The sequence below is a fragment of the Arvicola amphibius genome, chromosome 3 (assembly GCF_903992535.2).
Source record: "Arvicola amphibius chromosome 3, mArvAmp1.2, whole genome shotgun sequence".
Classification (NCBI taxonomy): Eukaryota; Metazoa; Chordata; class Mammalia; order Rodentia; family Cricetidae; genus Arvicola; species Arvicola amphibius.
This window is the reverse complement of record NC_052049.1, coordinates 103,898,613-103,911,531: the sequence shown is the minus strand read 5'-3', so window position 1 is coordinate 103,911,531 and position 12,919 is coordinate 103,898,613. Positions and strand designations below refer to the sequence as shown.

Here is a 12,919-nt window from a genome sequence, read left to right as displayed (position 1 = left end):
ATATGGGTTAAACAGTGGCCTTTGACAAAAGACAAATTGTAGGCATTAGAACAGGTGGTAGAGGAGCAACTAGATGCTCGCCATATTGAAGAATCAACCAGCCCTTAGAATTCTCCTGTATTTGTTATTAAAAGAAATCTGGTAAATTGAGAATGGTGGCAGATCTTAGAGGTATCAACAAGGTAATTCAACCCTCTATGATCTGGAATTGTAATTGGCCCTCTACAATCTGGAATTCTTTTTTTTTTTTTTTTTTTTTTTTTTTTTTAACAGAACTTGCCTCAAGTTTATTTGTAAAAACAGCACAAGGTCCTGACCATCTGCAGACACTGTGTAGATATCCACACCAGTCCATCTCTTCACACTGGCAGACTGAGACCTTTCTTATGGGGCCTTCACAGGGGCCTGGGCACCTTTGGGAGCCTGAGCTGCAGCTGAGGCCTCTGCCTTGGCTTGAACCTTGGGCTTTATTTTTTGGAGCCTACGACCCCTGGCCATGTAGCTTCTAATCCGCTTCCCAAGCTTGGGGTGAGCGATGAAAGCGAGATGGGTGAGTTTGCGACTGGGGCCCTTTGGCACCTTGGGCTTCACCACCTGGGGCTTCACCAGGGCCTTGATGGCCTCCGCACGTGCGCTCGCAGCCTTTGCGTTATTTGCCTGCATCTTCTTCAGGCCTTTCTTGTTGTGCTTCTTGGCAAAACGCATGTTCCTCAGGAACTTGGGGTCAACCCCTTTGAGAGATTCGTATCTTTGTGACCGGGGTTTCTTGATGCCATTTCTGTGCCATTTCCGGGACTGGTTGTGTGTGGTGTGGTTCTTGGACTTGGCCATGACTGGACAGTAACCGGCGGCTCCCGAAGCGCCTCTACAATCTGGAATTCTTTTGCCTTCTCTATTACCAAAAGGATGGCCTCTTTTGGCTATTGATTTAAAAGATTATTTCTTTACTATACCTTTACAAGAAAAGGACAGAAAAAATTGCCTTCATGGGTCCTACTTATAATAATTCTCAGTCTGCTAGGAGATACCAGTGGACTGTCCTCCCACAGGAAATGTTCAATATTTCCATCCTGTGCTAATACTTTGTAAGTCAGCCATTGGAAAAACACATAAAAAATTTCCTAAATCTAAAATTTACCATTACATGGATGACATTTTGCTATCTGATTTAAACATAAATACTTTAGAAAGAATGTCTGAAGAAGTAAAGAAAGTCTTGCCAAAATGGGGATTACAAATTGCTCCTGAAAAAAAAAAAAATACAGAAAAGAGATTCTGTCAATTACCTAGGTTATAAAATAGGCTTACAGAAAATTAGAACACAAGAGGCACAAATTAGGAGGGGGCAATTGCGGACTCTCAATGACTTTCAAAGATTGTTAGGAGACATTTCCAGTCTACGACCAGCTGTTTGAATAACACCTGATCTAATAATTCATTTAATCCAAACCCCAGATGGTAACAAGGACCTAAATAGTCCCAGAGGATTACCAGCTGAAGCAGAAAAGGAATTGATTGTCTTTGAAAAAAAATTATGGAGGCACATGTGGATAGGGTGAATCCAAATCTTAATTGCATTCTAGTCACATTGCCTTCCAGAATTTCCCCCAACAAGAATCTTAATGCAAAGGAAAGATATTATCTTAGAATAGATCTTTTTAACTACATAAACCAAGTAAAAAATCAAAAATTTATGTGAAAAAGGTCTCTGAATTAATCATAAAAGGAAAATTGAGACTTTGTCAACTAGCAGGAATAGACCCATCAGAGATTATAGTGCCTTTTACTACTGATGAAATTAAAAATATATATATGGAAAGACAGTGAACCTTGGCAAAGAGTTTGTGCTCATTTTTTAGGCGAGATTAATAGCAATTATCCCAAAAGTGATAGAATTAACCTTATAAAGAGAACTACCTTCCTCACATTGTACAGGACACACCAGTAACTGGAGCCCATACATTTTATACTGATGTAATAATCAGGAAAGGCAGGTTACAAATCAGAAGATTTAAGTAAGGTGGAACAAAGCTCTTATAATTCTGTCCAAAAGGCATAATTACATGCTATTCTCATGGTACTAATAGATTTTAAAGAACCTCTCAATACAGTTACTGATTCACAATATGCATAAAGAGTTGTTTTGCAAATTGAAACTGCTTAATTTACACCAGATGATACAGAATTAACTTCATTATTCATACAGGTTCAAGATATAATCAGGAATAGGCTTAGTCCCATATACATAACACACATCCAATCCCATATGGGTCTGCCAGGTCCTCTAGCACAAAGTAATGCAGAAATTGATCAGTTATTGGTTGGAAGTGTGTTGAAGGCCTCAGAATTTTATAAGAAACATCATGTCAATATCAAAGGTTTAAAGAAAGAGTTTTCTATTACATGGCAATAAGCTAAAGAGATTATAAAGAGATGTCCTACTTGCTCTTTCAATAACCAAACACTGCTACCTGCAGGGACTAATCCAAAGGGTACTCAAAAAATGAAATATGGCAAACGGATGTGTTCCACTTTGCAGATTTTAGAAAATTTAAATATGTGCACCACACCATTGACACTTATTCAGGTTTTTAATGGTCAACTGCTTTAAGCTCAGAAAAGGTTGATTCAGTAATTACACATTTATTAGAGGTTATGGCCATCATGGGTATACATGCACAAATAAAGACAGAAAATGGTCCAGCATATGTCTCTAAGAAAATGAAACATGTTTTTGCTTATTATAATATAAAGCATATTACAAGTATACAAAACAATCCTACATGCCAGGCAGTTATAGAATGATCAAATAGAACTATAAAGGATATGTTAAATGAACAGAAAGGGAAGGAAAATACCCCAGAAATATATTACATAATGCTTTACTAAGTTTGAATTTTCTTAATGCTAATGAGAAAGGAACAACAGCAGCAGAGAGACACTGGATAATAGAAAAATCTTCTGAATTAATTCAGCCAGTGTATTTCAAGGACGTGTTGATCTCACAATGGAAACCAGGAAATGTGCTATGTTGGGGAAGGAGTACTGCTCTTATTTCCACAGGAGAAGAAAAGCTATGGATACCATCAAAATTAATAAAGATGCAGTTTGAAAAAGAGAACCCTCTTGAAAAAAAAGAGAAAGGGCATCTCATCCACAGTGGTGACAACCATACAGATGGTAAGGAAACCTCATAAGTGTTGGGGCAGGGTTCTGTTCTTGTCTTTGTAGGAAAATACTCAACTTCAAAAGACCCTGGGCATCTAAATGCCTAAAGAGAAAAAGATAATTATCCAGATAGGATCAATAAGCAAAGAGTATTATGACTTATGAAGACAGATCATCTGAGGGTAAGAATCACTGAATATATATATATATATATATATATATATATATATATATATATATATTTGTATATATTATATATAATATATATGCTACCCACTATAATAATAGTCATAACTCACTTAAAAATCAAAGTTGTCTTTAGTTGGACAACTGATCTGTCCTTCTCTAAATTCAAGCATGTTGTTAAAAGAAAAATTCAGAGTTTCTGTCTCATGTCTATGTTTTCTACTACAAAACTTGTAGTTTCAGCTCCTCACATGTAGGTCTTTAATCCTTTCATTCACTGGCAATTTTTATTCATTTACAAGTGGAAATACATGGTTTTTGTGTGTGTGTGTGTGTTACTCTTTATTGAAGACACTGTCTTTTCTCTTTTTCTTTCCTTTCTTTTTGTTTTTCCTGTCTATTTGTACATGTATGTGGTGGTTGTGTGTGCATGCATACGTGCATGTGTGTGTGTGTGTGTGTGTATGTGTGTGTGTGTTTACAGGTGGAAGCTTAAGTCTGACTTTCCTCAATTACTCTTCACCTTGTTAATGAGATAAGGTCTCTCAATTGAATCCAGGACAATAACCCCAGAAAACTTCCTGTCCCACTAAAAAAAGCTTGAGCAGTGCTGGATAGGTAGCTTTGAAGACTTGGAAAAGGGTTTAGGAGGTCTGTCTATGTGTTGCTTTCATTGGTTAATAAAGAATTGCTTTGAGCCTATGGCAGGGAAGAACAGAACTAGGCAGGGAAAGCTAGGCTGTATGCTGGGAGGAAGAAAGGTGGAGTCGGAGAGACACTGTGGAGCCACCACCAGAATCAGACGTGCTGAAACTTTGCTGGTAGGCCACAACCTTGTGGTGATACATAGATTAATAAAAATAGGTTAAACTAATATGTAAGAATTAGCTGGTAAGAAGCTAGAACTAATGGGCCAAGCAGTGATTTAATTAATACAGTTTCTGTGTGGTTATTTTGGGGTTAAGCTAGCCAGGCGGTCAGGACAAACAAGCGGTCTCAGTGCAACAGGACTCTGTCTCCTTTCTCAATAGGTAAGGCAGACACTGGGAATCAAGGTCATTCCAGGTGAGATTGGCACAAATAAACCTTCAGGGAGTAAGAAAGATGCACACCTGGGGACATCAATGCCTTCCGTATTTCTGGCCAGTTTGTTAGGGTATGTCCCAATTTAGACTTATCCAGGATCCTTGCAATTTCAGAGAACTTAAAGAGCCTTTGAGGTCATTAACCTGGATGTAAAAACAACAGAAATAGAGTAAACCTCTAGGCTTTAAAAATGATTCATAGACATCAAGGGTTTCTTTCTAAAAATTTTATAGTAGGTATGGTTAGCACTCTGGACTCTGAATTTCTTCCTCTAGTGTTTAAAACTGTGGCTTAAGAAGTTACAGAAACCCCAGCCTCACATTCTGACACCCCTCAGAAAACAAATAAACATTCTGGGAAAAAGTCAAAGGTTTATGAAAATCAACTGTTCAATGGTTCTGAGCTTTTTAAAGATCTTAGCCCCAGTCTTTGTTTTGTGTGTGTTTGTCCTAATGAATCAGTGTACTTGAAACAGTGGTGGAAGGTGTTCATACCTATTTCATCCAACTCAGAATTTAATCAGAAACACAGTAGGAAATTTTGACGAAAGCCCTGAGAGCTAAAAGACACACGGCTCTCTTTAAGAAGCCATTACTCACTGAGACATACAGTACGTTAAGGTGGAGTTGACTGCTTGTAGAATAAACCAAAGTCAATTCTTAGTGAAGGTGACGAGCAGTCACGGAAACAGAACTTTGAATGCCATGGGCATTCCCGGAACAAACTGTACTTGGAAAAGACAGAACCTTAAGATTTCACTTTCAGCTGAACTCCATCCTGTACACTAAGACAAGAGCCACTCAGCCGAGCTCCATCCTGTGCACCAAGACAAGGGCCACTATTACAGCTGCTTTGGTGCTTATGCAACAAGACAGGGATCCTCCTGCAGCTGTTCCTGAGCTCATGGAAAGAAGAGGACCTGATCTCTGCATTAAGAATGCACAAACACCTTAAACCCAATAGGAGAACAGGGAGATCACCAGGAGGGGGCTACTCAAGCCCAAATTAAAACCTAGGCCCTTTTGAATTGGGAGTATCCAGTGCAGAGGTCCCTCTCTCTGTTCAGATTCTATAATACTTGCCAGTGAACTTTATGTTAGTTTTAACTTGAACTTTTTTCCTGATTTTAAATTCTTTAATTCTTATAAAAAAAAGAACTCCTCAACCCAGCCAGATTCAGATCTAAGAGAATTTACGATCCAAGACACTGGGGAACCTTTGACAAATCGCTTTCAGCCAAGAACCTCTCTGGTCTATGTGAAAACAACCCACACATCCTCTGCATGAGGTCATATTTTGTATTATAACATTTTTGATAACTTATGTTGGGTGTAGCAAGCATCCTCACACAGAATGATCCCTTTCCACCCACACTTGAACTTGTGATTTGTTTCCAACCAAAATACCAGATCCTGATGCCTGATGAATATCACAGGGCCCAGGTGGCATTTCAGAGTTCCACCACCTTCTTCTCTGTCCACAGTTCATTTATTTTGTGCTTTTTGGCTCTTGGCAGATTGTATGTGTGTTGGATGGGAGTGAAGGAACTTCCAAACTCTGAAGCTTGTTCAGGAAGAAGTGGGCAGGATATGACCAGCAGGAAGGTCCCACAAACCAAGGGAAGCACTTAGGTGAAGTGCTTATGTGGTTTTTTTTCTGGGAGTTGGATATATTTTTCTGGGAAACTGTTGCAGTAACTTTCATTGCAGCAGGAGAAGATGTTTTTCTCCAAATTGATGAAGCGGACATACTCCATACATCTTCTTGGACAGCCCAAGGTAGAATATTTGTACAGATATGCTGAAGAAAGTGACATAGATGTATAGGTTAAACCAACGAGAGGAAATGTAGCCGAGTTGTTCCTCCCTCCCCCGCCTTGAGCTTGAAGCTAAGGACTCTTCCACATTAAGAACGTCTCTTTCCATGATGACTTATCCCCACACCCAGTACAAGAAAGCACTTATCACAGAAGATATGTTGCAGACTCACCTGTTAATGTAAGTCATTGAAAATAAGAAATGGTTGGGAATTTGGAGGCCTCTTATTAAACCAAATTGTGTATAATGGGAACCTTGAACTCAGGATGGAAGGAACATATCCAACACCACCAGCTAAGTCAATGCTAAGGCAAGCAGATATGATTCCAGATGTTCTTCTCCTCCCTCAGCCAAGTCATATAGTCAGTCTCCCACCCGCTTCTTGCGTTCACCTCACCTCCAGTCGTAAGTTGAAAGTACACTTCTTTGGTTTGGCATGCAAAGTCAGGAGATCTGGGTCGACAGACCCCCAAGTTCTTTCTGCATGTCTTGTCATAATATTCATCGCAAGAAGTGCAAAGAATATCTACAAGGCATAGATATTGTATCAGAAGGATGGAGAAGGCAATGCTACTTGGGGAAGGTTGAGAGAGAAGATCAAGAATCTAGTGGGGACAAGGAAAGGGAAAATCTTACTTTAGTTACCTGCCAAGATCTGTACCTCAGTTGAGAGAAATCTTGTGTTCTCCTGATAATTTTTATCACTCTCTCCACCAAACTCCCTCCTTACTACCTCCCTAGAACTAGATTCTAGTGGAGTTACTAGACAACATAGGCTCAAGGCCCCAGTACAAGCTTCTAAGGTAGAGAATGGGATTGTGCCAGTCAGAGAATTCAGAGACCTGGATCCAATGCTGTCTTTGCAGTCCCTGCCCTTCCCAATTAAGAAGCTCAGGACACCACTCCCAGATCCCAGAACTCCTCTCTCCCGCATCCCTTCCATGACACTCACCCTTTAAATCAGACTCACATAAAACCAGGAGGACTCCTGGGAGCAAGAGGAACAGGAGCCAGTCCATGTGTTTGGGAAAAACAATAAAGGAAAAAGCGAGGGGGGTGGGTAATCAGTGTCCCGCAAGTGCTCAGGAGCTGTGTCCTGGGCAGTATGTGAGATGAAGCTGAGGCTGAGCCTTTCCCCTGGCCTCTCACTCTGAGTGATGTCCTGGGCTGTGAACAATGTGGCCCATTTATTGGTGCTGGTGGGCTCTGCCTCTGCAGAGTGGGTGTTCTGCTTCCTTTCCAACCCAGACAAGCTGGGATATTGACCAGGAAAATAACATTTGTGATTCTCATGGGACGAGGACCACACCTCCCAGAAGGATCAGTTTCACCCCGCCGGACCGGAAGACTACATTTCCCAGGAACACTGCAACAGACTACCGCCCACCCCACCCCCCCACCCCCCACCCCCCCCCCGCACTGTGGAGCACTCCCTTCCCTTAATAAACAACCCTCCCACGCACGTGGTCGCGCGTCCCAGGCCTTCTTCCTCCGACTCCTCGGTAGACACAAGCCAGAAAGAACAACAACACTGGCAAGCGACAACCCCAGTTTCAAGGTGGGGTGGGGGACATGATAGCTTTACCTCACAGGCTTGCCAGTGCATGGCACACATACAGTGTAGTGGATTCCCCAGCACATCCATATCATACAACATTCAGCTAAAGAAAAGGAAGTACATGACGATGAGAATGAGGACCAAGCTAACTTTAGAGTTTCTTTACGTTGGCAGATTATACATTTAGGTCTAGAAAAATTGACTGAAGAGGACCATACCAGATGGAGTCACTCACAGGATGGAGAATTTAAAGGTGCAAACTCGGGGCAATTCGGTTTTATCCAGGTAAACAGAAACAGCAACACTGTATTAAGGAAACCATATTTGAGACATGTTTTCCTTTCTTAATTTTCCTTCCTCCTCTCTCCCTCCATCCCCCCTCTCTCTTTCTTCCTCTCTCTCACTTCTGACAACTCACTGATTGATTACTGGTATAGGAGGTTCTTCTGTTTGTGTGTTACTTTCATTGGTTAATCAATAAAGAAACTGCCTTGGTCTAGTTGATAGGGCAGAACTTAGGTCAGCAGAGAAAAACAGAAATGAATGCTGGGAGGAAGAAGGGCAGAGTCAGAGAAGCCATGGATCCTTTGCCTGAGATGGACACTGGTTAAAATCTCTGGTAAGCCACTGCCATGTGTCAATACACAGATTAATGGAGATGGGTTAAACTAAAATGTAAGAGTTTGTCAATAAGAAGTTAGAGCTAATGGCCAAGCAGTGTTTTAATTAATACAGTTTCTGTGTGTTTATTTCAGACGTAGGCTAGCCAGGTGGCTGGGACAAACAAGGGGCCCACTCCTTGTAAGTTATTTTGAAATAATTTCATCAGTATAGCTCAAGGTTAAGCCTCAACCTCTTTAGCCTGGATAAAATGAGCTGCTTTTGCTAGGGGGGTCTAGTGATTTCCCTTGCCCCATCTCAATACACATTACTCTTTCATACAAGTCTGTGGCTTTTCCTTTCTTGAGTATATTTGAGTCCCTGTAGATGGACAATATTGTGAAACATTCTGAAAAGAGGAATTAGATTCTACAACAGGACAGCAGAGAACAGGCTTCATGTCTAGAGAGACGAGTTTTAAAGTCACCCACAGAGAAGTGGAGATGTGCTAGCTCTGATGTCAGGAACTGTAAGGCTTAGCTAGTGGAATTCCAGATGGCATTCTGTAATGAGGCAAAGGTCATGTAAAATTCTAGAGATCGGAGGTCATGACTCAGGTCAGAGTCTTACTTTATGATGTCTTTATTCTCAAAATGTAGGCCACATAAAATGAGTTAGGAGGAAATAATTCCCTTTAAATTATGTGTGTTTTGGGTTTTGGATTTTGTGTGTTTGCTTGTTTGTTTGTTTGTTTGTTTGGTGTGTGTGTGTGTGTGTGTGTGTGTGTGTGTGTGTGTGTGCAAGTATTCTGGAAGGCTAGTAGAGAATGCTGGATCCCTCTGAGCTGGAGTTAGAGCATTTATCAACTGTTTTACATGATGCTTGGATATGAACTTTTATCCTCTAAGCAATTTCTCAAGTCCAGAAAAAAATTATTTCTACCAAAACATGATTGATAGAGTTCACCAAGGAAGCTACCTGTTCTTCATGGTAGTAATTTTAGTGGCAAAGCCAATAAACACAATAGATACATGGTACTCTTGGTGGCTCTTCATGAATGTTGGTAATTAGAGTCTTTGGGAACTATCCGTCATCGTTTGTAATAAGCATGGAATGACTGCTAGTATAGCCTCCTGTTGTGTGAACATAAGAAAATTCATTTGAGGTATTTTAAAAGAATAGTTTTATTCTACCAAAGTGCAGTCATTATTACCTGTGTATTAAAAAGAAAGCATGCAGTCTTTAAGATTTTTTTTAAAAAAATCACTATATTAAACTCACTCAAAAAGTCTATTGTAGAGTGGCGTGAATTTAAACAACCACATACTGACTGTGGTGGTTTGAGCATGAAAGACCTCCATGGACTCAGATATGTGAACGCTTGGTTTCCTGTTGCTGGAGCTGTTTGGTGTAGCATGAGGGCCTGCTTGTCGGGGGTTTCTGTCCTGCCCAGTTCCTGCAGCCGTTTAGCCCCAAAGAAAATCACACAGAGGTCTCCGTAAGATTATCAACTGATTGGACCATTAGTTCAGGCATCTTATTAGCTCTGATAGCTTATATTAACTCATTATTCTTATCTATGTTAGTCACATGGCTTGGTACCTTTTTCAGCGGAGTAGGTCACATCTTGCTTCTTCTGTGTTCTGGGCAGGACTGCAGAGGAATGGGCTTCCTCCTTCCCAGCATTCTCCTGTTCTCATTGCCCCACCTTTACTTCCTGTCTTGTTGTCCCACCTATATGTTGGGAGCAGTGAGACCCCAGATCCTGAATTTCTTGTAATCCCCTGATCTGAGAGCCTACAGCTGCTCTGAGCACAAGACCTTCAGGAGTTCCTGATGGCAGGAGAGTGGTTTCTGGTGGGTTTGGCTGGGGCGTGGCTATCTCTATATAATCTGCCCCTGAACACAATAAAGGGGGCATTCTTGGGGAATTCAAGAATGATCCATGTCGCTGTCTTTCTGTCTGTCTGTGTTTGTGTATTTTAACCTCTTGCCCCTTGCCCAAATCTCGCGAACTGGGTGCCAGAGCAGCTAACGCAGACATGGGGGCCCGGTGCGCGGCACCTATACTTCCTGTCTGGCCAATCAGCATTTATTTAAAACATGATTGACAGAATACAGCCAATTCTCCCCTACCAGTTTGGAAATGATTAGGGAATACAGCTTAGTACCCAATTCATAGATGATAAGACTAAGCTAACCCATGAGAAAATGGAACAGCCTATTCCATTATTCTATGTATGCAAATTACAGTACAGAGTGCTCCTGTAAGTAAGGGGCAGTGGTAGCAGCCAGTAGACTGACGGTCTCAAAAAAGATAAAATCGTGTAGACTACAAAGAATTAGGCTGATCTAGGACTTTTAAGAAAATGCCTGCCAGCCATGTCCATGGAGCGATGCTGAGGGGTCACGCTCCAGCCGGAGGCTGTGGGCGCCTCAACGTGACCATGTAGGCGTCACTGGTCCGCGCAACCGTGTGAGCAAGAGGAAGCTGCAGCCCACGACAGCGGCGCTCACACTAACCCCCTCAGCTGTGAACAAGATAAAACAACTTCTTAAAGACAAGCCAGAGCATGTGGGTCTGAGAGTTGGCGTGCCAACCAGGGGCTGTAATAGCCTCTCTTACACCCTGGAGTAGTCAAAGACAAAAGGAGATTCTGATGAAGAAGTTATTCAAGATGGAGTCAGAGTATTCATCGAAAAGAAAGCCCAGTTAACACTCTTAGGAACAGAAACGGACTATGTGGAGGACAAACTATCCAGTGGAGTTTGCTTTCAATAACCCCAACATCACAGGAACTTGTGGCTGTGGTGAAAACCTTAACATTTGAAACCTCAGGACTCCAAGCTCCAGGAGAGCCGGGATCTACCTGGGAGCTTACTGAAGAAATCAGGTGATTGTCACTTTTCAGAGTTTATGATGTGCGGTCACCTCAGGGTGGGGAAATAAAGTGATGCAGCCAGTATCAGTGTACAAATCCCGAAAAAAAAAAAAGAAAGAAAAGAAAATGCCTGCCTTCTGGGCTGTAGAAATGGTTTAGTGGTTGAGAGCACTGCCTATTTTTCCATACAACCTGTGTTTGATTCCCAGCACCCACGTGGCAGGTCATACCTGTCTGTGCCTGCAGTGCTAGAGAATCTGATGCCCTCTCCTAGCTTCCGTTGGCACCGTATGCACATGGTACACAGACAATGTACATACAAGTGAAACACCCACACACATAAAATAAAATTTAAATAAATAAATATTTTTAAAAATCCTGCCTGCATTCTTAGGCCCTGGTGAGAGAAGGTGGCCAGCAATGGACTGTAAGGGAATCATCTATATATTTTTAATAATTTAGTTTTGAGATTATAACTATCACCTTCCTCTTCGCTTTCCTTCCTCCCACAAACCCCACCTTGATCTCTTTCAAATTCATGGTCTCTTTTCTTTAGTTGTTGTCACGTGCACACACACGCACACACACACATACACACACAGAGACACACACTTCCTGCTGTCTCCTGTGTCTATTCTTTCTTCTTTGCGTCTTCATGAGCAGTTTCTTTCCTAAGAATTCCTTGCTAGCACTCTCCACACTGGCTTCTACTCCTCCCTCAGAACTAAGGAAATATCATCACCAATACCTCATGGAAACGTGGAAGAAGAGAACCGACTCCACAAGCTGTCACCTGTCATCCACAGAGATGCCCTGGTGCCAGCACATATATACTCATGCTCATGCATAATAATAAAAATAAAATAAGGCTTCAAAAAAGGAAAGAAATAAAAAAATGCTCATAGAGATGAAGGGTGAGAGGAACTGTTATACCTGAAAGAGAGAGATATTAGAGATCTCCGTTTCCCATAAAAGAGCTTTCTAGAAGAAATGCCCTGGAAGAAACAATGATGGAATAAAATTCAGCATACTATAATCCCTGAGTTCTAAAGACCAGAACAAGAGTAAGGATGTACAATGAAAGAGCCACTTGCTAACAAAGGCCAACAGGTAGCAGAATATTTAACTCATGTCGGGTGTTGTGTCTCGGAAAGCAGAGGCAAGTAGACCTCTATGAGTTTGAGGCTAATCTGGTCTACATAATGAGTTTCACAACAGCCATGGCTATGTAGAGAGATGATGGAGGAGAGTTATCTGTCTATGTTACTTTCATTGGTTAATTAATAAAGAAAACTGCCTTGGCCCTTTAAGAGAACAGAAAATTAGGTAGGCAGAGTAGACAGAACAGAATGCTGGGTAGCAGGAGTGGGGAGACGCTTCAGGCAGTCGCCACAGTGAGTCTCCATGCTTCTCCTCTCCGAGATGGATGCAGGTTAAGATCTCTCCTAGTAAGCCACACCTCGTGGTGCTACACAGATTACTAAATATGGGTTAAAGGAAGATGTGAGAATTAGCCAATAAGAGGCTGAAACTATGGGCCAGGCAGTATTTTAAATGAAAAAAAAAGGGTGGCGGGACACAGCCCCGCTGCTCCTTCTACAGATTGGCGCTCCAACCTGGTG

The 12,919-nt window shown here is 41.6% G+C and overlaps 1 protein-coding gene and 1 pseudogene across 1 annotated transcript; one reads left to right on the top strand and one right to left on the bottom strand.

The window, feature by feature from the left end:
* Nucleotides 1–272: 272 nt before the first annotated feature.
* On the bottom strand, nt 273–859 carry LOC119810514 (60S ribosomal protein L29-like). The gene has a single exon (XM_038324033.1). It carries the CDS (start codon nt 829–831, stop codon nt 385–387), a length of 447 nt encoding a protein of 148 aa, XP_038179961.1. The 5' UTR covers nt 832–859; the 3' UTR covers nt 273–384.
* A 10,003-nt stretch (nt 860–10,862) lies between these two features.
* On the top strand, nt 10,863–11,246 carry LOC119808690 (annotated as a pseudogene).
* The last annotated feature ends 1,673 nt before the right edge of the window (nt 11,247–12,919 follow it).